At 38.8% G+C, this 25,292-nt stretch overlaps 1 protein-coding gene across 2 annotated transcripts in view; it reads right to left on the reverse strand.

Moving 5' to 3' along the window:
• The window catches only part of ARHGAP10 (Rho GTPase activating protein 10), a 137,715-nt gene that overhangs the window by 21,943 nt on the left and 90,480 nt on the right, over positions 1–25,292 (reverse strand). For both annotated transcript variants that reach the window (XR_011679894.1, XM_071431479.1), the window contains exon 19: positions 11,948–12,098. Coding sequence is in view for 1 of the 2 variants with exons in the window: in XM_071431479.1 (XP_071287580.1) it covers positions 11,948–12,098 (151 nt within the window). In the remaining variant the exon portion in view is untranslated. The remainder of the gene's footprint in view (positions 1–11,947; positions 12,099–25,292) is intronic.

The raw sequence follows: 25,292 nt of genomic DNA on the forward strand, positions 1-25,292 counted from the left end.
TCTTCATTCAGCTTAATAACCTGCTTTTGATTAATGCCCATCTCACATTGGGGTCAAACTACATCTTTCAAATAGTCATTGTCCGAAAACATCAGCAGATGATAAAGGGAATGAAGAATCAATTGGTTACTAATTAACAGACTTGCCAATCAATGCATGCACCTTCACTTTGTTAGGCTTTATTTTCAGGCATGACAATAATAAGCACTACTAATTATTATATTACCTCTCATATCAGGTTTCTGTGCTGTGTATTTCAATGATCTCCTTTTTAAGTTTTACACCAAATCTCTTACTGGGAGGGATTTTGCAGCTCTGCAACCCCGTACCTGTTTTATAAAGCTGTTACAATTTCCCAGCAATCTCTCTGAAGAGGCTACATCAGATGTGATTCTATGGGGTTTTGCTGTGGTTCCATCAGAATGACATTAAGCATTAATTCCACTGCTTACCCCTACTCATCAGTCCTATTTGTACATCCAGGGCTGGCACTTGTTTTAGCCATTAATGTAAATTAATAATAGGATGAGTTGATTAGCCTCTGTGACCAACAGACTTAGCAAAGTCATTGTTTCTAAGGATGTGCTCCCTTCTGTAATTCTGGGCTACGTTTTCCCTCTAAAATCTGTACATTTGTTTCTCAATACAACCGCACTTATTTTGTTTGAATGGGTGCAGCTTAGCACACAACCACAACTCCTACTGCCTGTCATTATTTGCAATTCTCCTAACTTTGTCCCATGTGCAAATATATTGTCAAATATTTGTATTTACCTCTCTAAATACTGCTACATCAACAGCATTCCTCCAGTTGCTTCAAACATCTTCAGCAAGCTACAAGATGTTTTAAAAATTAACATTGCCAAGCTACAGAACCCCATGACCAGAGACCTTTTTTCAGACAACTTAGGTGACTTTGCATTATTCAAAATATTCACCTAGCAACAGACCTACCTGTGAACATCTCTGCTTGATTACACATTGATTATCATAACGAAGTTCTTCTTGACACTTCTTCAGAACTTGTAACATACATGGACTTCTAGCTATTTCCCCTTTTTCCACCCCCCTGCCCTTTTCCTGCAGTTTGTTTTGTAGAACCAGTAAAGACCCTAAGCTGCTGGAGATGTGTCTTTTAAGTTTTGACGTGTTTTGTTTCTTTAAGTGCATGTTAAGGACATTGCTGGAACTGAATCAGCTTTATGGGTTTCCTTTTACCTCAGAAGTCAGGGGCTCCTAATGTTGATAGTCCAGTATTTTTTACTATTTCTCTCCTCTCACTCCTCTTTACCTCCAGCATTGTTCTCCAGTGAGCAGCATTGTCAGGTCTCCCACTCCTATGAAAAAGCTGACTGCCACATTGGACTGACAGGTCCTTTCAAAGAGGAGCTCCAGAAACTTCCTACTCTTCTTTCCAACCACCTGAATTCTAATAAGCTCTTACCTTCTAAAACATGCAAGATGTGACTGCCTTTAAAGCTCATTTATATTATTCTTTGAGCATACAGTCTGGTGTTCTTGGTGCCTTCACCTTCTCCTTCTAAAAATGTCAATCCCCCTCCTTTTTCTCTCATATTACACTCATTTTTGGGTGCCAAAGAGAGCCTGAACAGATGAAGGACATGAGGGTTCTCAGTACAAAAGCAGTAAGTCTGTATGACATCTCACAAATTTCTGTCAACATTCCAGCCATCAACTCTTCACCTTCCCTTCGTCATATTTGTGGGAAGGCTCTGAGTGCCTTCAGCTTGGCCATTTTTCTAGAGCTGCCATCAAGCTGCTTCTACAATTCATGTCCCCATCCTACACAAATAGGTGTAAGATCCAATTTTACTATCAAGATAGTTAAAACTTGTTTCACATTCTCATCACCTTTTGCATACTATTTAAATTTTTTGACTGCCTGGATCCTTTTAAACTGTCATGTAAATGAATTTCTTGTTTCACTGATCTAATCACAACACTCATCCAAGCCTTTGAGCTTTCACTGTGCCTCTGCAACAGACACCCTCTGCTCTGCCTTTATGGCTGTTCATGGTTCAGACCAGCTCCATCCAGAAAATAATAAATATCTTAGGCTGATCCTAAAAATTTACTGGTGTGTCTAGCTGCTACTACTAATCCCTCAGTTTCTAACCCAAATATCCTTCCTCCTTCCCCCCTTCCCTGCCTCATGTCACCCTTTCTCATAATCACAGATACCCCCAAAGCACCAGCACAGACTAACACCTACCTCATATCCAGCAAATACATAAAACCCTCAATTCCTTCTGCTTTTTATCTGAAGGAGCCTCAGATAGTAAAAGCTCTCAGACCCTCCTTACCACAGATCTGAACTAAGCTTCTACCTAACTGAGCATGACATGTCTCCCCGCTGCCTTTTTTTCTCCTTTTTCCATCTGGCTAGTCTAAGAATATTTTTTGTTGGCATCCAAAGTTGAAAAAAAAACCCCGAAATACTTTGGCAGTGTCAATAATCAGATCCTTACTTTACTCTGAGAATTCTAAATAAGAAAAAAGCATTTGTATTAAGGACCATGAAAAGCAGAGTTAACACTATCAGTTACTTGCTTAAGAGACAGTTTGCTTCCAACTTCAGCTTAAGTAAACTGATGAATTACATGTTTTAATGTTAAAAGCAAGACTAATCTTTAATGTCAACAGTACAACCAATGTCTACAGTTTAAGGGTAACCAGAGAATGAATATAGTTTATGAAAGAGAATTTTTCTGGAGTAAATGAGGAATATGTAACTGTTTCTATTGAGATAGACAGAATACACCAAAAAGCACTGTCATATGTGTTTTAAGTGGTCATTGCATGGATAGATCATGGTAAAATAAGAGGATAAAATCTATCTCAACTTTGACACAAACAGAGTCATAGACAAGGGATGATGGGGACAATTACTGAGGAGATAGGTTAAAGATGAGGGAAAATCCCTGTTGCCACCTTCAAGTCTGCAATTTTCTGCATCAGGAGGTGGGGAAGCAGCAGCTGCACTGCTGTGCAGCCACCCGTCCCCCCCATCAGCACCACAGCTGCATCCCGCTCTGAGACAGCAAACATTCCTTCCCCATAAATAGCTCATGTCCCACAATAATCCAGAAGTTCAACCAAGTAGAAAGTAGTTTTGCTCTTACACTTATTTATGGGTATGTACCATATTTTCATTTTAATAGGAATCTCAGATCGGGGACAGAAAAAAATATTGGTATCATAAATATCCTTGATCAAGTAAGTACTTAATTCCAGGTGTTAGATCTTCAGCATCTACAGAAAACAGACACAAAAAGCATAACCAAAGTTTCTTCACACAGTTAATAAATCTTTAAATGATCCCATGAAATGATGTACCAACTAGTCTGGAAAGGATTCAGCCATTCCTGGAAAGCTAGAAGTAAGTCCATTGGAGAAAGTTTTCTGTGATAGTTATCAGAGGAATCTGCAGCCAAGAAGAGCCTTTTCTAGATGCAGGGCTGCCCCCTTTATTCACTGTTTACTGTACTGCTCATCCTGTAGTAAATCAAACCAAACACCAGGGGAACTCAGATATTCTTCTACTTCTTCAAACTTTAAAAAAGTTTTCAGAATTAATGAAGCCAAGTCATCTGTTTCTCAGTAAATTAAGAAGCTGTGTACTTTCATTTGTCATGTTACTAAAACTGGTCAATTGTTTAGTACCTCCAGACCACAGAATCTGCTTTTTCAAACAAGCAGTTTCCAAATTAAGGTGAAAGCGTGATTGCAAACTAATAGTGACCTACAATTTGGTTAAAAAAGTTATGGTTAAAACCATAGTGAATGCTAAAACTAAACAAGAGAATTATTTCAGCGCTCCTGAATAATGGCTATTTTGGAGGTCAGATTCCTGTAAAAACTCAGAAAAATAGATTTGTACTACCACATTCCATTATCCAAAAGTACCCATTAATAACCCCAGAGTGTAGCAAACCCTATACAATGCAGCCCTGCCCTGGTATGCAGTTAGTTCTTACATAAATTCAGACATCAGAGACTCATCCAGCCTCAAGCCAGCAGAGCAAATGGACAGCAGACAACCCACATTCCCATCAGTTTCATGCTGTCACACAGAGCACATGCAGCAAGAATCAGATCCCTGCTCCAGCTACTTTTTTCTCTCAGACAAAATAATTAACACAATTATTTGAACTGACTACAGTTTTTCCTAGATAAAGACCAACTTTGATATATTTTTCAAATGTGTGCATGTAGTAGCAGGCATATATTAGGCACAAAGTAGCTTTCCTACAGCAAGGTTGTTTTCCCCAACTCCATAATGGTTCAGATACATCAGGGAAAAGGAGGAAGCTGTGCTAGACAGAATTTGCCTCAAGACTGGATGATGCAACTCAAGAATTGCAGCCAAAAGGGCCACAAGGTGTTTGAGTTGGGGTTAGGAAAGGGAAAGAAATGTGCTCATCTGCAAGTTAATTAGAGGCAAGTGGAGTTTGGGGACCATCATCCTGTCCTGGCCTCCTCCTTTTTGATTTTTTTGTCCATTTTCAAAATGCAAAGTTCAATTTTTAACAAGCATCTTTCTAGAGATACACTTAACCGGTATCATTAAACAATTAACCTGTAAAAATTTAGCAATTATTTTAATGAATAACCCCCTTACTGCAGGCCATCTTTCAAAATCAGAAGAAATACTGCTTGAATTATTTTACCTCAATAAAATCCAAAGGACACATAGCCTTTCACTGAGCAAGCTAAAATTAAAATGGGTAAAGAATCCCCATTCATTCCTCAAGCTGTGGAAAAACAGTTCAAGACAGTCACAGATACAATGTTGGGATGTTAATTAATTCACATAATTAAATAGTGAAACAACAGAAATCAGATACAAGCCTGCAGAGGGGTTCCTCTTTTGATTTGTGCACACCATGATAACAAGAGCAGTATCTAAACTCAACAATTACTCATTTTTACCAGAGCTGGCTTGGCAGGAAACCACACATGATCTCCAGCCTTACCAGTCTGGCCAGATGCCAACCAATTTCATGGCTGAGGAATGCAACGATGAACTGAAGCTACTTCCCAAAAATTCTGACAAATAGTAAGATAAACAGACTGTCCCACTTCTTCCATAGCTTTTTTGGTAGCACTGAGTTTGGGTTTCCACCAGTCCAGGCAACATTTACCTATGGTGCAGGTCTGTACTGAAACATACAAGGGAACAGCTCTAGTTTAATCCATGAGAATGAGAACTGTGAAAAACCAGAGCAGCTCAAGAAGGGGTACAATCACCAGGCCAAAAAGTTCCCTAAGTCAGAAGCACTTCGTAAATACCATCAAAAACTCCAAGTCCATGAAAATATTACTCCATTTCCTTTTCTGTTTGGCACCAAGAAGCTGGAAGATGTGTCTGTAAGGGTGCTTCCACCCCCAAAAGGTAAGGTGTTCAAAAGCTCTTTCCCTGAGCTGTCAAACAGGGATAACATCATGCTGTTGTCTCCTTTTCTCTTGCTATTAAGCTTGCTTCACATGCAGTCACTTCCTATGACTTCTTAAAACAAGTTTCTCACCAATAATTCCACAACCTGGCCAATGACAAGGACTAACTCCTACCACATTGTGTCTCTCACAAGAAAGCCGTCACTGTGCTGCTGACACTTGGCTGTGCCTCCTTCCTCATCTCCTTTTGCCATAAGAGTGACTTCAGTAGAGGAATGGATCAAGCAGGATACCTATGGCTTGTTAAAAAAACTAGAGAAAACAAGATAAGCAGCCCTTAGGGGAAGTTTTGTCAGTTGTTTCAATTGAACATCCAGGTGACAGGTTTGTTGATCCCCCCTAAGAACACCTTCAATCTCCCTGTTGGTTCAGCAAAACAGCTGGGAAGGAAAGAAGTGACAGCAATGTAATTCACCTTGCACTAAGTGCAACTTTCAAAAGAAGAAAACAGAAAATTAGAGAGAAAAAGAAGAGCAAATAGGACAAAAACTTCCAGAAGCTAACAGGCAAACAAGAAGACATTTTTTTCTGACTGAATCAAAAACACTGATAGAGTGGGAGCAAAACAAGAAGAGGAATATTTTCTAACTTGCATATCAGCCCTATAAAAAGTTCACCAGCTCTCCCCTGCAAGATCTCTGCTATTCTTGTCACCAGTGAAGAGAAGCAAGAGCACATGAGGAAACCCCTAATTCAGTGCAATGCATGTTCTCATCCATGGGAAGGTGACTGAAGAGCTGAAGTCTTTGTTCTACTTACACTCTTGTGTGCTGGGTGAAAGAATTTACTTTTACCAATAGATGTTGGCCAGGGCACAGCTGGCATGTAGTAAAGATTTGTCAGTGACTTCCATGCCCAGGATTAATGGCTTTTAGCATGCCAAATTAGCCTTCTCACAGCATTATCTGCCCCTGTGTGTCTGTGTGCAGAAGGTAGAGAATTAAAGAGATGAAGGATTATTACAGGAGGTCAGAGATTTTTAATAATGTCTGGCCTCAAGGAAAGACTGACCCATTCTGCTGAACTCTCCCTGTTCCTTCTTTCAATTCAGATTGCAGTTTTAAGTCTATTCAAGTTCCCTTTCCCTGCCCCCTGAGTCCTGTTCTATGCATGTGTGTGAACACGTGGATGTGTTTACTTTGAACATTTCTACAGCCTCTAGATTTCATACACTGAAAACAGACAAGCACTGGCAATGAAACTAAGGCAATTCTCACACCAACCATGAAGATCTGATACACCTCATTCAACGAGATGAAAAAGTTAGGAGATGTTTACTACATCATGACACAAATTTGATTTTTGCTAGCAGCACAGCAAGTAGACTGCAGCAAAAAGATTACTCGAAGGGATAAAATGGCCAGTTAATGTATATTGTGCATGCAAAGTATGGACCAAAATTATTCTGTATCTCTTACAAACAAGAAAAAAAGAAAAAAAGACCTTCTATGGACCCAAAGCTCTCCAAGCAGAAGTCAACTCTCTGATAGGAAAGTAGGACCCACAATTACAAGAAAAAGGAAAAGCTTTACCTTCACTGGCAGTAGCTCAAAAAGACTTTTAAGTTTGTATAGCACACATCCTACTTGGAGCCATCAGGTGGGAAAAGCTGTGATGAATCACATAGAATTGCAGGAGCTACTCTTGCAGCAAGATGAAATACAAACTGTCAGAAATTCCACATGGCAAACAGCAGTCATCCTGATCTTCCCCTCATGACTAACATTGGTGCATTTATTTTGTGACAGCATAGCTGTGTTCTGCTCAGCTGTTAACAATAGCTTTGTAAGCAAGTGTTGCAGGGCCTTATGGCTTTTTGATATGCCTATGTAGCTGCTTTTCTTTCCATTTCCCCTACTATGTGCCAGGTTACAGAAACACTTCCAAGCAGCAAATTCAGAAATAGAAAGAGTTCAAGGTCAGGTTTCACACCTGCAACCTTGCAGTTCTGGGCTGTTTCAGCCCTGAAGACCAGTCTCATTGTAAAGTCCAAGGCTTCCTCTAACATACAGGTTTTCTGTTCAGTAATTCCAAATAAAGTTTATGATTTTTTACTTGTGTTTGGGATGGTGAGGGGGGGAAGTGTAGGGAGAGGGAATATTGCTATGTAGCCATTACACGTATCACATTTTATTCTGATAAAGTAATTTAATTGAATGACACAGTAATTCATGGAAATTAATTTATCACCCAAATTAAGACACTGTCTCACTCCAATCCCCAAAAACAAATCAAGACCAGCAACTTCTATTCAACACTAACATACCATTCATAACTGTGTCCTGAAATACTTCAAAGGGCAATATAAGTTAGCAAAAAGTTTTGAAGGGTTAAGTAGCAGTTCTAATTTCTATTTCTTTTCAAATTCTGCAGAAGTATCTGTTTTCTAAATCACTATAAATATAGTATTTAATTTACAGCAGCAGCAGGCTATCAAAAACACCCCATATGATTCCAGAGTGGGGGGATAGGACACAAATGCCCTAAAAAAAGAACAGTGCAGCCTACCTTTGACACTAATGTGCTATGTCCATGTATGTGCCAAGGAGAAATTTTGGCACCTAGAGAGTATTCAAAGAGAATAAGGCATCAGCAGGCCCTGTGGTTTAAGATGTATATTCAGATTCGTTTAGAAAAGAAGTTGTTCTGTTGTTGGACAAAGTGCCACGCATGACCCATTTCTTGACTCCAGGTGTGACTTATGCAACTTGTGCTGATTCTCTGCTCATCCTGGATGGACTGCATTACACAGTCTACTTAAACAGGTCTTTTCTTCCCATATTGCTCTAACAGCCCTGCAAAAATTGTTTAATAATCTCTAAGTCTCTGGCACTAAAAAAAACAAGAAAAAGAATGCAACAAACAAACAAGAGAAATCCCAAACCTGTTGCATTTGCTACAAGACAAGAAAGGTACATTAAAATTTAAATAAAATTGTAAGGGAACTAAATTTTAAATCTGCATTGCCCTCTAGGAGAAATGTAAACAGCAATCTCCTCTGATATATGCCGACTGCCCAAATGGAAAATAAAGACCCCATGACATGTTTAGAACAGGATAAACAACTTCCAGATCTAGCTAAGAGTCTTTCTCTGTCTGCATAGAGAGACAGAGGCAATGAAAAGTCATTTATACATAGCTGAGACTGTAAGTCACAGGAGTTTCTGCACTGCTATTCACTATAAAGTTTATTCAGATAGTGAGGGGGAAAGAAGAAAGCAATTTCCATAGATTAAAAAAACCAAACCCCAACAAAATAAAAAAAAAAATTAAAGAGCCATTAAAAACCCAAAACCAAACCAAACCAAACAAACCAAAACCAAAACCAACCCACCACCAAAAAACAAATCCCAAATCTTCATTTAGAAGGCTAAAAAACTCAGGAAATGGTCTTAATGTAAATCTCAGACAAATCTCCATTTTGCTGAAACAAGAACTTTGGGTCTGGGCCACATATGAAAGTAGCTCAGAGTTCCCCATTAGGTCAAGTTCTACTTAAGAAAAGAAACTAGGATGTCAAAAAACTTCAGAGTGAAAATTTAGTACATGGCTTACCACAGAGCAAAGAAGAAAGAAGTTGAAAGAAAAACAGACAGCATCATCTGTGATTCAAGTTGATCTTTCAGGAAACAAAGATCCTCATGGTAGTAAATATAATCCTTGAATTGTTTGCAAATGGGTTTAATCATCTAATTGCCATGTACAAGGAAGGAAAATCTATGCACTATCAGAATTCAGTACAGCTAATTACCAGAAGGCAAAATAAAGATTTTTATCAAACGGAGCGTGTGTTCTTCAGCTATTATATCTATCAATATTTATATATCTTACAGCCCTTTCTGGGTGGTTGCTGCATACATTTTCTGTGCAGTCAAGAAGCTTCTCGACTGCAAACGTGCTTTTAAAAAGAAACCTGGCCCGAACCCTGCATTTCCAATTCAAGCAGTGGATTCTGAAGCCTGTTAACTCCCTGGAGCAGCTGATAGCTAAAGACTTGTTTCCGCTTTTCTAACAATTTCCTGGTTTGCATAACAATCCTAAAAGAAACACACTCAAGAAGTTTTCCAGCACAGAGAGATTTTGTCTCCGACATAGCTCTAGTTTCAAGGCATAGAGAATATTTATATACAATTACCATAACTTTAGAGATATATTTGTCTACAAATATATTTACATATAAATATGTATCAGCTGCTTGTTTAAAACAAGATTATGATAATTTTGCCATATCCAGGAAATACAAAACACTGGCTTGTGCCTGGTGCTTAACTCATGCCATTGTGAATAAGGGGGGGCGGGGGGGAGGGAAGGGGTTTAATGTTTAATTTCCTGTTAAAAACACACACAGGATAAAATCTTCCAAAGAGCAGTTATAAAACATGCATTTGTTAGCCAAGAAACTAGGTAAATATGGAATGAAGCCCAGGATCACTTCTATTCCTTCACCCCCTCTCCAAAGAAGAAAGCAACCGAAGGCCACAGAGTGTGTTTGCAGGCACTGAGCTCTACTCAGGACTAGATAATTCATGAGCCTGGCTGATCCACAGAGCCTGCAGCCACTGGGGCAGTGGCTCAGAGTGTGCACAGCTGGGCTCCAGGCACTGCAGCACTGCATGTGCATGGCACACGTGCCCAAGAGCCATTGTCCCAACTACATTGTCCTGACACAGCGGGCTGGCTGAACAAGGAAAAGAGCCATTAGCACGTGACCAGCAGCTACCAACAGCCTGAGCATCCTGCTGCCTTTGGTAGTGGCTTTACAGACCACAGAGGGTATTTTTTCAGCAGTTACAAGGGGAAATATTATTGCCAGATGCCACTGAAATTTCACCTGCAGCAGTTCAGCCCTCACTATGGTTTTAATGTGTACCATGATGTATTAGGCTATTCTGCAGTTCACAGCCCACTACAACTCCCAGACAAGCACCGAGGTTCTGCATGAAATATAACTATTACAGCCTTTAACAATCCCAGCTCTTTGCCAAGATGCCCAAATTAGACAAGAATATGGACTGCATTTTGGCAAAATAGAATCTATATAACAGTTTTCAACAGTAACACTGCATTTTTGGCTCTCAGAATAAAAACAACCCACCAAGTGCTTTTTGTCTGCAGTGTTTGGGTCAAAGTCAACTCCTCGGTGTGCACCTTGCTCCATGGAGTTTGAGAAGCTGTGGTACTTCTTGGGTCCTGCTAGGATTCACATTCAAAATAAGATGTGAGCAGCTCTGTGAGTGGCTTCAGTTTACCTTTGTTTTTCAGATGAGGATAAATTTATTATTCCAGATGCAGCTCAAGTGTTTTCTTAGCTTTTGGGAGCATATTATTCAAATTAACACATCTTAAGCTTTTTAAGCAGATATCCCTAAATATCTTCTAGTCAAGGCATTTAGTTTCACATTTGATGCAAGAAGAGACAGACACAGATTTTGTATCTCTCTGGTGAATCAAATCTGATGGCAGGAATGCTGAATTTCTTGCTGACTCTTTGCAAAACTGGCTTTGAAACTATAAACAGTCCTGAGTTTATTTCTAAAAGTTGCACTTAACAGCTGTCATAAGTATTTGTCTTATCTTATGAAACCAACCACTGTTAAATACTAATTTAGTGACAGTTCACCAGTGAATCTCTTACTACTGCATGATTCCAAAACCTTCCTGTTTATTTTCACTTGTTGTAACTGGACTTTGTGCCCTGATCCCAGGGCTCTTCATGTGAAAAGACAATTGGCAAAAAACATTAGGAGAGAGAAAAGGAGTAGGGTGGAGGAACACTGTAATACAAAATGAGCCCTGACTTGCCTCCTCAGTACTGTACATACCCCCAAGCAATGAAATTTCAGGAAAATGATTTTGGTTCTGGCCAACAGTCAGAATACATAAGATGTTATTATACACCCTTTGCCTCACTGTATGTTGCTACTGCAGACTCCACACAAAAGGAAGACTTTTTTTTTTTTTTCATTGCTTTTTAGTGGTAAGGCAAGTTGACAAGTATTTACTGCTAGTTACAGCAAGGTATTAAAGATTCAAGTGAAGTAGTGGTATTCTCCAGTGCAGTGATGACCTGAGCCTTTAATCCAGATGAATTTAACTGTAAAGTGCATTAGCTCTTCTCATAAAAGATTTGCTTTAATTTTAGTTCTCTCTCCATTTATCTTATGGCTGTGTAATCTTCAGTAGAGGTCAAAGAGATTTCCCCAAAGAAACAGGAGCTGCTTCTTTTTTAGAGGAGAAAAGCATATTTAAGACAGTCCGTCCTACTTTTAACCAGAAGTCACAGGACAGTACTCCCTGCTGTCCTCTCTCTGTAGCTCTCCTTGCTGCTTTGCATGTTCCAAAGCAATTAAAGCAGCGTGCATGTGCATCCACACATGTATACAAATGAAACATGAAATGAAAACACCTCCTGGAGATAGGATACACAGCCCATCTGATGCAAGGACTGAAATTATTACTAACATCTTACCATCATCCAACTCCAGGCAGAGATTGTAAACAGCCAGAGGCCTCTTAATACGCTGTCCTTGTCTTCTTGACTGCCTTGGTGGGGCATTTGGAGGAGATACTGACATAGAGATTGGCTCAGGGAAAGAAGCATCAGGCAGGGTTTTGAAAATCTGCAATCAAGAACACAAAGGGTGTTAATTATTTATCATGACGAGCAACCTGTGCAATGCAACTGTAAACCATTATCAAACAACATTTGTTTTGGATTTCATTCAAAGCAGACAGGAGCCAAAAAATCCATTCCTTCAAGTTTGGGAGTATGCCGTGGGTTTTTAATGAGTGCTTTAAAAATAAATAAATAAATAAATAAATAGATAAATAGAATATGGAAATAACCAATAGCACTGTCTACCCATTAACCAAGCTGCCAATCAGTTAATTCAAACACAAAACATTTGCAGCCACACTTACCAGCTAGGATGGAGGGGAAGGAGAAAATGAAAGATACTAACTTAGGAACCAGTAACCAAAATGCTTTATAGCTTTAGCTAGAACCTGTAATTTTTCCAGAATACGATTTTAATTTTCAAAGCTTGTGATATCATTATATCAGCCATTTTAATTAAAGAAACACCACACTCTTGAAGAAAGCAAGGGGAAAATTTTGTGGGCAGGGGTTTTTAATGAGAAATACCATAGTAACAAACCACGTGAGAATTTATTCTGTTAACTATTACATATTGAGACAATTTTATATTAAATACTGACATTCACAAAGATGCATATAAAAAGGACTGCATTTGCTGTCATCCTTTTATCTTTTGAGTCACGACCATCAGCATATCCCCACTCCACACAGAACACCACGTCATTTCTCTCTGAATTAACTAACAACATAGATTCACTGTACCTGATAGCACTTCAACTGTCACACAAAGGGGACAGTCCAACAGTGCTGATTTACTACTAGAAATTATCACTGTGCTGGCATGCAATTTGCCAGCAGCCTTCTACAAGTGATCATGGCATGAACAAATTGGCTTCATATGTATTTTAGCAAAGACAAAGCAGCAGATAAACACAAACAGGAACTGTGTAAGAAAACTCCTGTGTCTGTTCAGTACACCTCACAGCAATGCAACACAGTGATATAACAAGATGTAATGAAACAGTGTATGATGTTCCTGTGCTCTGCAACTTTATAATATTTACTACAAGGACAAGTGGCAGAGGACAGCTGTAATCAATATTTCAGGGGAAGCTTTTTATAAAGTAGAAATTCATGCAGAAACTATAAAGGGACAACACAGATAACACATTTCTGGATAATAACAGCAGGTGTCAGGTTCAGGATGACACTAAAAGTCAGACAGGTGAGAAATAATGCCATAAGCATCCTGTAGTAAGGCACTCAAAACACCATGTTAAAAGTACTAAAGACCCTAAATGCCATCATATCCTGGCCTGCTAACCCTGAATATTAATGTGTGGGAAGAAGATGACCGAAGATCCCAGGTATGCATTGACTTACAGACATGTAATCATCACTTTTGTACTGGCAGGTAAAAGACTGTGCTGGTACAAAATAATCAAGAAAGGACACATTCCATGAAAACAGTGAAGAAATTATCATATTCCCAAAACTGGGCAGCAGTGCATGTATGGTGTGCACAGAAAACCTTCAGTGGAAACATTACCTTCCTTTCCAGTAAGTGAATGTTGCCATGGGGGAGGTAAAACTGCTCTAATTTGAAGTTCCCCATCTCAGCATAAGGAAAACTGTCTCCCCCTCCTTCACATGCCTACGAACAAGGGACTACGAGAGAGCGCCAAAACAGCACCTCTCTAAAAACAAAATGTTTACAAAGAAGAGAGGAAGCTGTCCAACCTGGTTCTCCCCAGTACAGACACAGCAGCACTCTCAGGCAGTGACAAAGCTCTAGTTGTGCTGAGTTCTAAAGCCATTTCTTAAAACATGATGCAATATATAATAGTGAAATCTGATGTGCACCTCCATGGCACTTGGCTAACAGTACCACACTGCCCCCTTATGTGTAAATACAGGGCTAGATTGAGCAGGTTTAGGGATAAATATTTGCTTCTGAAAAATTCAAAGGTACCAAAACTCGAAATGCCATCTTTTCCATGGACTAAGCATTGCATTTGGGCTCCCTGGCAAACAACTCTCTGCCAAGAGGTTTCAGCATGTTGTTTGCTATGCCACATTCCACAGCTGTGTTTATTTCTACAGCCGTATCCACGGATCTCTGCTGAAATTAGTGATGGTGAGAAGAACAAGTATTTCCCAGGAGTACTTCATAAGAGATGAACTTTCTCGTATGCTTCTAGGTGACTTGCTCTGGTGGCAGTGAATTTCTTCCTTGGTTTTTACTTGTCTCTCACAAATATTGTAATATACTCTTTTAAAACTATTATCATGAGAAATTAGGAGTCACAAAGGCAAAAGACAAAAAGACTTTTTGCTCTTTAAAGCAGCTCATAGTTGTGTTCATCCCTACTTTGGTCTCTTTAGGTCTTTTTATTAGGAAAACAAAATCCAGCCCAGCCCTAACTAGACATTTTTCAGCAGCAGCAATCTCTTTCTGTTGCAGGCCAAAGCCTCAGCTCATACTACAGTTTTGCAAAGGAGAGCATCTGAAAAGCAAGCAGAACATCAACCTCTGCTTTCAGAAGTGCACATACAGCATTCAGCTATCTTTCTTGCTTTATTTTCACTTAGATAGACAAGTGTCCTTCATCCTGGCTTGGACATTTGTCTGCTGCACTGACAGAAGCACTGCTAGGTCTGCCTGAGAATGAGGGGATGGAGAGCTGCTTTATTTAAGCTGTGGGGAGAAAAGTTGGTTTTGGTTTTATTCAAATTTGCTTCTAATCTTATTAACTATTTAAACATCACTGAAGATAAATGTTTCATGACTAATAAAAGATGCCAGCTCTGAGTGACCTGTTGTCAGACGCCCAATGCATGCACACAGAGGACTGAATTCAACATCACACATACACACACACAGTATGATGACCTGAAATGGCCCCAGCAGTGCTGTGTGCTGGCTGACTTGCACAAAGCAAGTCCTGGGACCACAGGTGAGCAAGTTTAGGAGTACTGTCCAAGCAGCTGCTATCAGATGCATGGCAAGGCAATCTGATATACAGTTGGAGGGAAACTCTCCCAAGGAAGAACAGATTGGACTTTGCTATTTAAGAGATTATTGTTTTGCTGCTCAAAAAACCACACCCTCTGAAGGTCAGATCTACCACTATCACTCATCTGGACTGCAGAAGTCACCACAGCTTAGACTAATTCCTGTAATAAAGACAAGAGTCAGGTGTGCTCATTGTATTACATCATTCTAGATGAGATAAAAATATACTAAGCCAACCTCAAAGTTTAAAGACTTCACAGTCACGTCCAGTGTTAACATGGTTTTTGACACTGTGGTCAAACTGCATGAGATTTATAGACTGTCAGTTCTCTACAATTTAGTTCTCAAAAGCACTGGCATCCTGCTATTGACCTACCTGGGAGTAAACTCTGAAGCTAAATGTAACAATTTACACTTGGGAGAAGACTAATATACGTAGCACTCAAAATTTTAATCCAGCAACAAATCCCTCTGTTAGCCAGTCCCAGTTAGCCCACTGTTGTAAATGCTTCTTTAGGTCTGATCTTATATGAAAGCAAAATTTCAAAGTGCACAACGAATGAACCAGAGGATGAATCTCCGAGCCTGCAGCGTAAAAGTTACAACAAAAAAGATGAAACTCTGGTGGATCAATTTAAAACTCTGGTAAGTCTGACCTATTTCTCTCTCTATGTAGGAGCATAAAATGGATGCTTTACAAGCCTAAACAAACCACAAACCATCTTGGGCATACAGCACTAATAACAGCTCTGTCTAGAGCAGTGAGCCCAAGATCATCCCTACATAGAACCATTCCAATTCCTAAATCTGTGTCCCACAGTGTCTATGGCAGCATTTCTTCAGAGTAATGAGCCAAATTCAACATATTATCATACTGTATTCTACCAGCAGATCCACATGGCAGCAGCCCAAGCAATTTTGCCAGATTCCCCTAATCTGCAACAACAGTGTTGGACTCTAGACCCTGAGCTCTTACGAGAGCTGATTTTAGATACTGAAAAAACCCACAACTTGGGAGGATTTACCTTGGCTTATTCCACAAGTTTATGACTAGATGTATAGCTGTACATGGAAATGTAGATTAGATTCTGCTGCTACAAGAGAATACTGATCTGTTCGTTCTGGTCTCAAGCAGAACTAATTAATGAATTTCAGTATGTTTGCCAGGAATTACTTGAGGAAAAGACCCAGACATCAGGTCATCTCTGTCTGCTTTGTTTCACTGGGGTAATTAAAATTTCCTCTAAAAATCAGTGGGAAGCAAACAGCAAGGACAGAGCGGGGTGAAAAAGAGCGGAGAAAAAACTAGAGGCTTAGTAATAGAATTAATGAAGATAAACTTATAAGAAATCAGTGAGATTTCTTATAAGAAAGCAGTCCCATGGTTTTGTTTCAAGAAAAAAACCCTATCAGTCTCATAACACCAAGCACCCAGAATATGCATCTATATCCTTTGAATACACAAAGACAAACCAGAGCATCAGAAGTCACTGTGTAATACAAAAGCTAGAACATTCAAGGTTATTCCAAATTCTTTGGAATTTCACTAGTGGAATTCATACATACATACATACATACATTCATATGTTGTGGAGAAGAGTATTGCTCATGACAAGAATAACATACGTTTCTATTTGGGCAATTTCCCTATGATACCAATTTGATTTGCCATTGTTAAATAAAAGATACAAACACAGACACTTCCACTAATGTTCATTGAATAATATAAAACATTATCTAGCTATGGCACATGTACTGCTCTCCCCTTACACATTTTATCCCTATGGTACTCCTTGCATTTCCATGACAACTGGCTATCATATATGCTGATCAAAGAATATTTTATACATTAGCAGTTAATGGGATAGTGCAAGAGGAGCTTATCACCATGGTCTTTCCTTGACTTAGCTTCTTTTCAATGTAAGGAAAGCCCAATTCAGGTTAAACCCAGCAATCTGCACAAAACCAAAAATCATATATTTATATTACAGACAAAAACACTAAAAAAATGGCAACTGTCTTTGTGGTTCACAGTGTGCTCTTACTCAGATTAATTTTCAACATTTTTTTCCTCTTAGGATAATGAAGACAGTGGTCATACCCTGCTTTTTGCCATTTTCTGAAACCAAAGCAATGATGTCTTTTATGTCAAATTACAATTTTACTGTAGATGTAAGCATTTCAGAAATTTCAAGGTGAAAATAAGCATCCTAAAACACTACTACAATAGTTCAGCCACTAATTATAACCACTAATTGCACACTAATTGTAATCCATTTTTTAACAGTAAAAACCACATTCAATAAAATGAAAAGTTCTAGGGTTTTTATTCCCTATTTGAAGGGATTACAGAAGCTAATTGGAGTTATTAAAAGTTTAATCGTAATAGAAGTTACAAAATATCAACTTCTAGAGTGCTAGGACAACAGTTTTATTTCAAAACTGATTTCTGCACCAATTCTAACAATTTGATAAAACTTCCAGAGTACTGAAATCTGGAAATCTGGAAATCTTTTAAAAAATATCCTTTGTTATTGTAGTTTCTTACTGGTTCATGTTTTTACTTTACTATGGACGATGTTAGATCAACATGTTACATTCCTGGTTTTGGTGAAAATATTTATTTCTTTTTCTTGTTCACAAACACAATTCAATAAATAAAAACTACATGCACTAGGAATTCTTGACATCAAAACAGAATATGTGTTCAGGGTGCAAAATGTCATTAAAGTTGATTACTTCTAAAATTCACTTTCAATATTTTTTAAATGTTTACAAAATTCTCCAAGAAAAATTATCAGCAGCTTCATCAGAATTCTTAAATAAGTTAGCTCCCAGATGTTACCATCATGTCCACTCCAATACAAGTGTGCCTGCCTCAAAATAGCTATCCTGTCTTTTGCACTTCAACACTTACATACTGTGAAGTATGATTTGCTGTGCACTGCTTTCTGTGAGATTGAAGAAGATGCAGGTTTTCTGAGGCTTTGGATTTGGAGGCTTGAACGCCACTACAAACCACAAAATACATTTATATATTATTCACAGCCATTATATTGGGAGGTGGGGGGGTAGAATCAGATCCAGAGCTGACAACTACCTGTGGCTCAGTCTCTAGAGGGCCACCAACAGAGACCATCAATAATGCCCTTGATGCTGCCTGGCACACACTGTTGAATTGCAGTGCAACAGTGGATGCAGCCTGGAAAGTAACCAGGTGTAAGTCAAAACAAGAAACAGGAATCATCCTTGGCTGTGAGCCAAACCACAAAGCTCTCTAAATAAATAAATTAAAATTGAATCCATCCAAGGCAAGCCTTTTCTTCATTGCAAAGATATCATTTGCTGAGCCCATCTGCCTGGCAGCTGGGCCACCCCTAACTAAATGAAACATTGCTTATAGGGATTTGTGGACACTCTGAACCTCAATCTCCTTCTGACTGGAGTACCTGCTATCTCCTCTTCTTATACAAAAACAACTATAGATCTGGACAATCTGCAGACTACAAGAGTGACAAAAGAACCTAGGGAAGTTTCAGACAGACTTGATGTATCAGTAGACTCTAACAGTCACTCATCTGCTGTGATTCCCTTGAACTGTGTAGTTCAAGTTTTGGGATGTAAGGAAGAACCCAAAAGGCCTGCAAACACAACATTACAGTCTAGAGGACAGCTGCAAAGGAAGGGGAAAAAAAAAAGAAACCCATACCAAGGTTAAGAACGCACGTCCTTTGATGGCTGGCGAATTCTGAGTTTGTTGAGTCAGCCTTTCTAAAAGTAGCACTCCTGATACAAAGACTGCAGCTCCACTGTATCACATCACACTCCACCTTTAACAATTCATGAGAAGAACGCTCTTGATGCAGCCCATTCACTGCTATCAACCACTCCATTTCAGCCATCAAGGGAAATGAGAGAGTTAAACACATACCAGGCTGGGAATACCTCCACATTTGTCCACTGCACCAGCAGGAACAGCAGGTTCACCTTCTCTTCTGTGCTCACCCTACTCTAACTCACACCAAGGAGAGTATTCTAAAAAGGTTATCTTTCCCTGTTACACATAATAGCTATGTGAGTCTTGTTTAGATACAGGAACTACTTAAAATAGCAGAGAAATGCCTTAAAATAAAAGATTGAATAGACAGTCTAATTACCTTGATTCCTAAAACATTAAAACATTACACACTTCTCAAAGGAAAATAATGCAGAAGGAGAATGTTCGCATGTATTTTCTTTTACAAAGAGTGTGAGAAGTCCTAAGAAGATGAAAGATGGCACTTGGAAACCTAAGTCAAGACCCAGCAAAAACAACTATGGCCAAACACAGCACAGGTATCTCCCCTTCATTTGTAATAAATATATGTATGTAAAAACATATATATACATGTGCATATACAAACAAAACCATCATATCTATATATACACATCTATTTTACTGCAGATTTTATGAACAGATAATTGAGTATAAAAACCCACATTTTACCCCCTACCACACTGTCACCAAGCAAATCATCAGAATGAAATGACAAGATCTTCAAGACTATTGCAAATGACACGGTTCCAACTGCAGCCAACCTTGCAGCCTCACCAGCATTTTCTTTTTCACAGATATCCTTGCTGCCATTACAAGGATTTTTACATCATTGCTTTTTCAAGTATTTTTTGCTCATTGTTTTTGTTAAAATACATTTTTTACCTTGCATTATGACTATAGGTTCTTTGGAGATAAAGAACGTGCTTTTCTATTGTATGTCCAAATGAAATATTGATGCTTTATTAGTGCAAGAAGCATGCACTTGAAAATATTGGAAATAAAAGTATTATCAGCTGACTGCCATGTACTTTCAATACAAAAATGTTTAATGGTTTGAAATACACTAATCCTTCTGGTAAGGCAAAAGCTTACTAGAATTCCAAAGAGTACATGCAAAACACATTATGTCACACAGTTTCTGCATAAGAATTTACTTTTTAAACTTTTCAGAAGCACAACAACTTTTCCCCTCTTCATGTCCCTTGCAATATTTTACAGAATATTTTCTTTTACTAACAAGATTTTATTTAAGAACATCCATTTTGGCAGTCTCCATAAGGACTTCTCCCTTGCTGCCTCCTCCATACATGCAAGTACAACACCCTGACCATCAAGACTGAAGTAAATATTAGTCACTTGAATTCCACTCCTTCATCATCCTGTCTCTTTACTTACTTAGGAACATTGCTTGTGGGCAGCACAAGATGACCTCTCTATCACTTTGAAATTCTGTATGAAGTAAAGGGACGTTCCCCCAAATTAACTGTAAATAAGGTAGGCAAAACAAGAAGTCAGAAATCTATATACTATTTCTATGTGCCATGTATTTGTAGTACAGCATTTCAGCAGGTCTCTTCGACCCCTGAGATCATGACTTTTGTTTTGATTTTCTTTATTAATATAATATGATTTCTCACAGTGCATGTTTTGTTTCTTTTGGACCAGTCTAGCAGCATACCAATCCAGGTATTGATCCAGACTGCCTCTAATATCATAAATTGCAGTCACAAACGTGAGTAGAGATTTGATAGTCAGTCTTCTTACTATGCATAGACCACATTTAGAAAACTGGAGTCTTTTAAACAACAACAACAAAAATATTTGCAGTCCATTAACCACCACACGTATGTGTCTTACATGGAAGGGCTTTATGCTATCTACAGGGCAGAGAAAGGATTTAAAGAGTTTGCTCACACTACAGTGGAACAAAAGAGCTGCTCTGATTCCTACTAGAACTTCTTTGTTGCGTCTGTTGCCCTTTCTGCTTGAGACTCAGCCAATGATTAAGGCATGCAATTAAAATTAAGTTCACTAACAGTTTCAATGACACTTCTGATGAGTTACATGCTTCAAGTTCAGCATGTGTTGAATACCCTCCTGAATACCCTCACGTGTTTTTACCACAAACTCTGTGCTAATGGAGATATTTTAATGTCATTTTTCCCCCCTCCAAGTCCAACGTTTGTTGACTTGAGAAACATTCAGCTTGTGGAGGTTTCAAATTGCTGCTCCACAGCGAACCACTATAATTGCACTGCATTGCTTCTTGGTCCCCCTTTGCAGCCAAAGCAACAGGAAAGCTGAAACAAACCTTCTTCAGTAACTCTCATGTGTCCCTTCAAAAGATCTGCTCTGTTCCAAAAAACAGTCTTAAGTTTATCTGGTGGCGTGGCATTCCACCCTGAAGCATTTACCTGCAACAGAGCTGCTGGATTGCCAAGGGGAGACTGTGCTGCTTCATGCTCTAAAACAAACTGACTTCACCGCTTCCATTCCTTCTGTCTCACGAATATTGCATGCATTATGCACTGTAATATGTTTTAAGACAAGATTTTTCAAGGATTACTACATGAAGTTGATGTTGGCTTAAGAGCTCAGTAGTATTAAATTCTTCTCTTCCTTTTCTAGTTTAAAAAAGAAATCATGAAAGTGCCCAAAGTATGAAAAAAAAAGCATTTCATTTAAAAAATTCACCTTAAAACTAATTTCAACATATCAAAGCTAAGCCAAAGACATTTTGTCTAAAATATGTAAAATCTTTCCCCTTTATAGAAAGATTGATAGAGAAAAGGTATCTGCCCTATATTTAGGAAATACTGAGCTTTTCAGCTTGAGTGTCTTGGAGATAATTGTGCCCATAGGTTGTTTGGATTTAAGAAAAAGGTATCTTTTACATAAGCCTATTCCCTTTCCTCAGATTCTGGTCTTCCAGTCTCCAGAAGGAGCTTCTAGGTCTAGCCCCTCGCTTTTTTCCTTCTAATTTTCTTTCACCGTAATCTTAATCTTCTTTCTGTTTTTATAATCTTGCTATTTGTACTCACTATTCTTTCCTCCCCCATATGCTGGTTTAAATATTCCAGTCCCACTGAGATTTTTATTCCAACCTCCTCCCTCATCTTCTTTCATTTCTTAGACTTTTTTTTATTCTGGTGCCTTTTTTGTCCTTCTTAAAATAATATTCAGGGAATTGAGAAACCAAAATGGTTCACATTACCACTGAGGCATCTCTAAATGGCAAATAAACAAGCCCTTTGAATAGTGACATTCACTCCAATAACATACACTATAAACTCTACAACAAACAGCAAGATAAATGTGTGCATGCTCTTCATGCTGCCATGGCATGGACCAACCTTCTTCCTCACCACAAGAAAGAGAAAAGACCAGAAGAACTAAAATGTCCAAAATTTCCAATCTGTTAAGCCCATGGGAAGAAAAACTAATTGAAACCCTAGAAACTCATTTGGAGGAGGCAAAGAGAAATCAAAACCATTTTTGGGGGCCAAGTTGACTAACTTTTCATTAGAAGATTACCTAAAGGCCAAGATTGCTCCAGGCACTGTACAAGCACAGCTGCAGTCAGCTCCTGAGCTTGTTACCTCAAAGCAAAACAAACATAATGATGGGACACAAACATGAATTCCTTGATGCTTCTTTAGTGAAGGGGAAAATACAGGACACAAAATCTGGCTGTCCTTCCCCTATAGCCTTAGGACAGAAGCAAAGCAAGATATTTTATGGGTCTAATTATCCTCTGGATTGTCCCTTGCTTCCACAGCAGGTGGTTCTGACAGTCCTGAGCAAAATATCTCAGCTTGGGTCTAGTTTTTGTCTTTTTCTTACAAAGCAGAGATCTGCTTGTGTAGCTCACCTTCTAAGTGGGCACTGTGAAATACTCTGCCTGACAGAGACCCGCCTAGAACTGACAAAAGCTAAACAGTTCCCTCCCTGATGCTCTTCTATCCCTTCCTACTCTTAATCATTGTGCAATTTAATGCCATTTAAGCAACACATCAGGCTGAATGGCCTAGCTTCAGTGTTCCAATCTCAGCATTTTGCAAAACATCCCCTCCTCAACACACTGTAACTGGTTCACAGACATGAATTGGATGTACATATGCAGCCTGTAAACAAGGGGGAAGTGGCACTGACTGGTTTCTAGCCAGGAGGATGCACATACCGACAAAGCTTAACAACAAAAAAGCAAAAAAACCCAAGCAAACAAACAAAACAAAACAAAAAAAAACCACCCAAAAAAACCCCACCAAAAAAAAAATTTAAAAAAATCCAAAAATAAACAACAAAACCAGCTTATACTCTTATCTTAGGGTAAGTGATTGTGTTCAGGTTTCCACACATTCATTGCACAGAAATTCTCTAATTAGAACAAAAAGTGATGATACTGGAATGACTGCACCAGGATTTCAAAGCCAGTAACCCAATTATGTCTCCTAAAAATGAACAGTGGTTCTCGTTCAATAAAGCTATCCACAGAACACATAATGGGAATTGATGGAATTTAAAAATCCTAACCATTTTTTACTGTTCTGCCTACCAGGTTTCCATATTTATATCAGAAACGCTGATGGCTCCTGCTTCTACAGTTGGAAAGTTTGTTGGTCATTTCCTTGGCTACAGGGGAAAAGAAATGCCTCTCTGCAGAGTACCAGAGCTGGAAATTACATGTGCACCGAGTGTGAAGGGTCAGTGCACCTCCATCTTGACTCCATCACTCTCCTACAATTCCAAACTTTGCTCCTGTCAGCAGAAGCTGCTAAAAGTTAGCTGAGTCGGAGTAGTGGCTGAACAAAATATTAAAATATTTTAACCCACAGCCAGTGACATTTCCTAGGACTTCACCTGGGCTATAAATAAAAATATTTAATGCAAGACTCTCAGAAAGTCTGAAATGCATAGAAATTTAAAATAACAACATAAAATGAACATTAGACTGGCAATGACCTTGCTTGCCTTTAAAAGTAGGTCCTTGGTCTGCCTTAAACGAAGAAATGTCACTTGTAAAATCAGTGTACTCAGTTTGACTATAAAATTTTTGTAATGCCTCAACACACCTCTCCATCGCCTTTGTTATAAACACACAGAGGTCACACTTGGGGCTGCTTTCCATTTTGGAAGCAGGTCTAGAATGGGAGAGGTTGCTGCAGGCAGACCACTGATGACAAGTTCACTGTTAGAATTGGCAGTGAAATGACAGAAATCCCTTAAAAAAATTATACCCTTCTAGTTCTAAAGAAGGCATAAAACCAAGAAATTATGGAAAATTATGCAGTATTATACTGATGTACTTTCCATTCCTCACTTCTCCACATTTTCAGAGGAGCAAGAAAGGCCACTAATGTTTCAAAAGTAAAACTAGTGTCCAGTTTTAAGAGACATGTGACTGAGCTGGCATAAGAATAGGATGGTGTTAATCTGTGGTGATTTGAATAAACACAACTCAACCTCCACATGTTATTAAAACATCCTGGCTCTGCTTGCTCTCTCTCAACTTCCTTTAATTTGTGTGGTCACCTCAATAGCATTAAAATCATGAGCTCAACTGCAAGGTTTACTTTCATTTCTAAGATCCAAAATTAATACCATGTCTTACAGCTCTTGGAATATTTATTGCTTAGAACTTGAGCCACATGTGCAGCCCAGTTTTTTCCAACAGAACAATGCCATATCTGCTCAGTGTGCGTGTGAGGACAGCATTACACTCCTAAGTCAACTAAGCCAACAAAAGCCACCATGTGGACACAGCTATGCCAACAGCAGCTTTGCCCAGCCTGTATCAATCAGGGAGGGAGCATAATTACATTGTCAGAAAAGCCTGAAACATATATTATTTAGAGTAGATAACACTTGACTTAAAGAGCCAATTTCAACACCGTTAACCTTTAAAGGAAATAACAATTTCAATGCTCCGAGTGCTTAAGAAAGGAGAGAGGAAGAAGCACATCTTGGGATTTTTCCAAAGCACTTTTGTTTTTTTTGACAGTAAGAATTAGGGAGATGCTGTCCATCTCTCAGTACAAAGTACCTTAAACATCCAGTTAGAGAAGTCAACCTAGACACAAGGGACTCCCAAAAGAGTACACAAATAAGGAGACAAGTGAATTACTTTCTTACTATTTTTATTTTTAATTTCCGATCCCAGATTACATGCAGTAATGTCCTGGACAGTACCTTGTACATGTGAGGCACTCTAGTAACTGGCAACTTTAGTAACAGCAGCAACAACAATTTCTATTTTCAGTACTACCTCAAATACAAAGGCTTAAAATAACACACATTCAGCTGAAAACAAAGGAAGTGTTAATACCTGGCTCTCTCGTGCTTTTTACATAAAATTTAGAGTACAGTAGTGTCTTCTTTTTTAT

This window comes from Agelaius tricolor, unplaced genomic scaffold (genome assembly GCF_023055355.1).
Source record: "Agelaius tricolor isolate 1412-34295 unplaced genomic scaffold, bAgeTri1.0.p SCAF_8, whole genome shotgun sequence".
Taxonomy (NCBI): Eukaryota; Metazoa; Chordata; class Aves; order Passeriformes; family Icteridae; genus Agelaius; species Agelaius tricolor.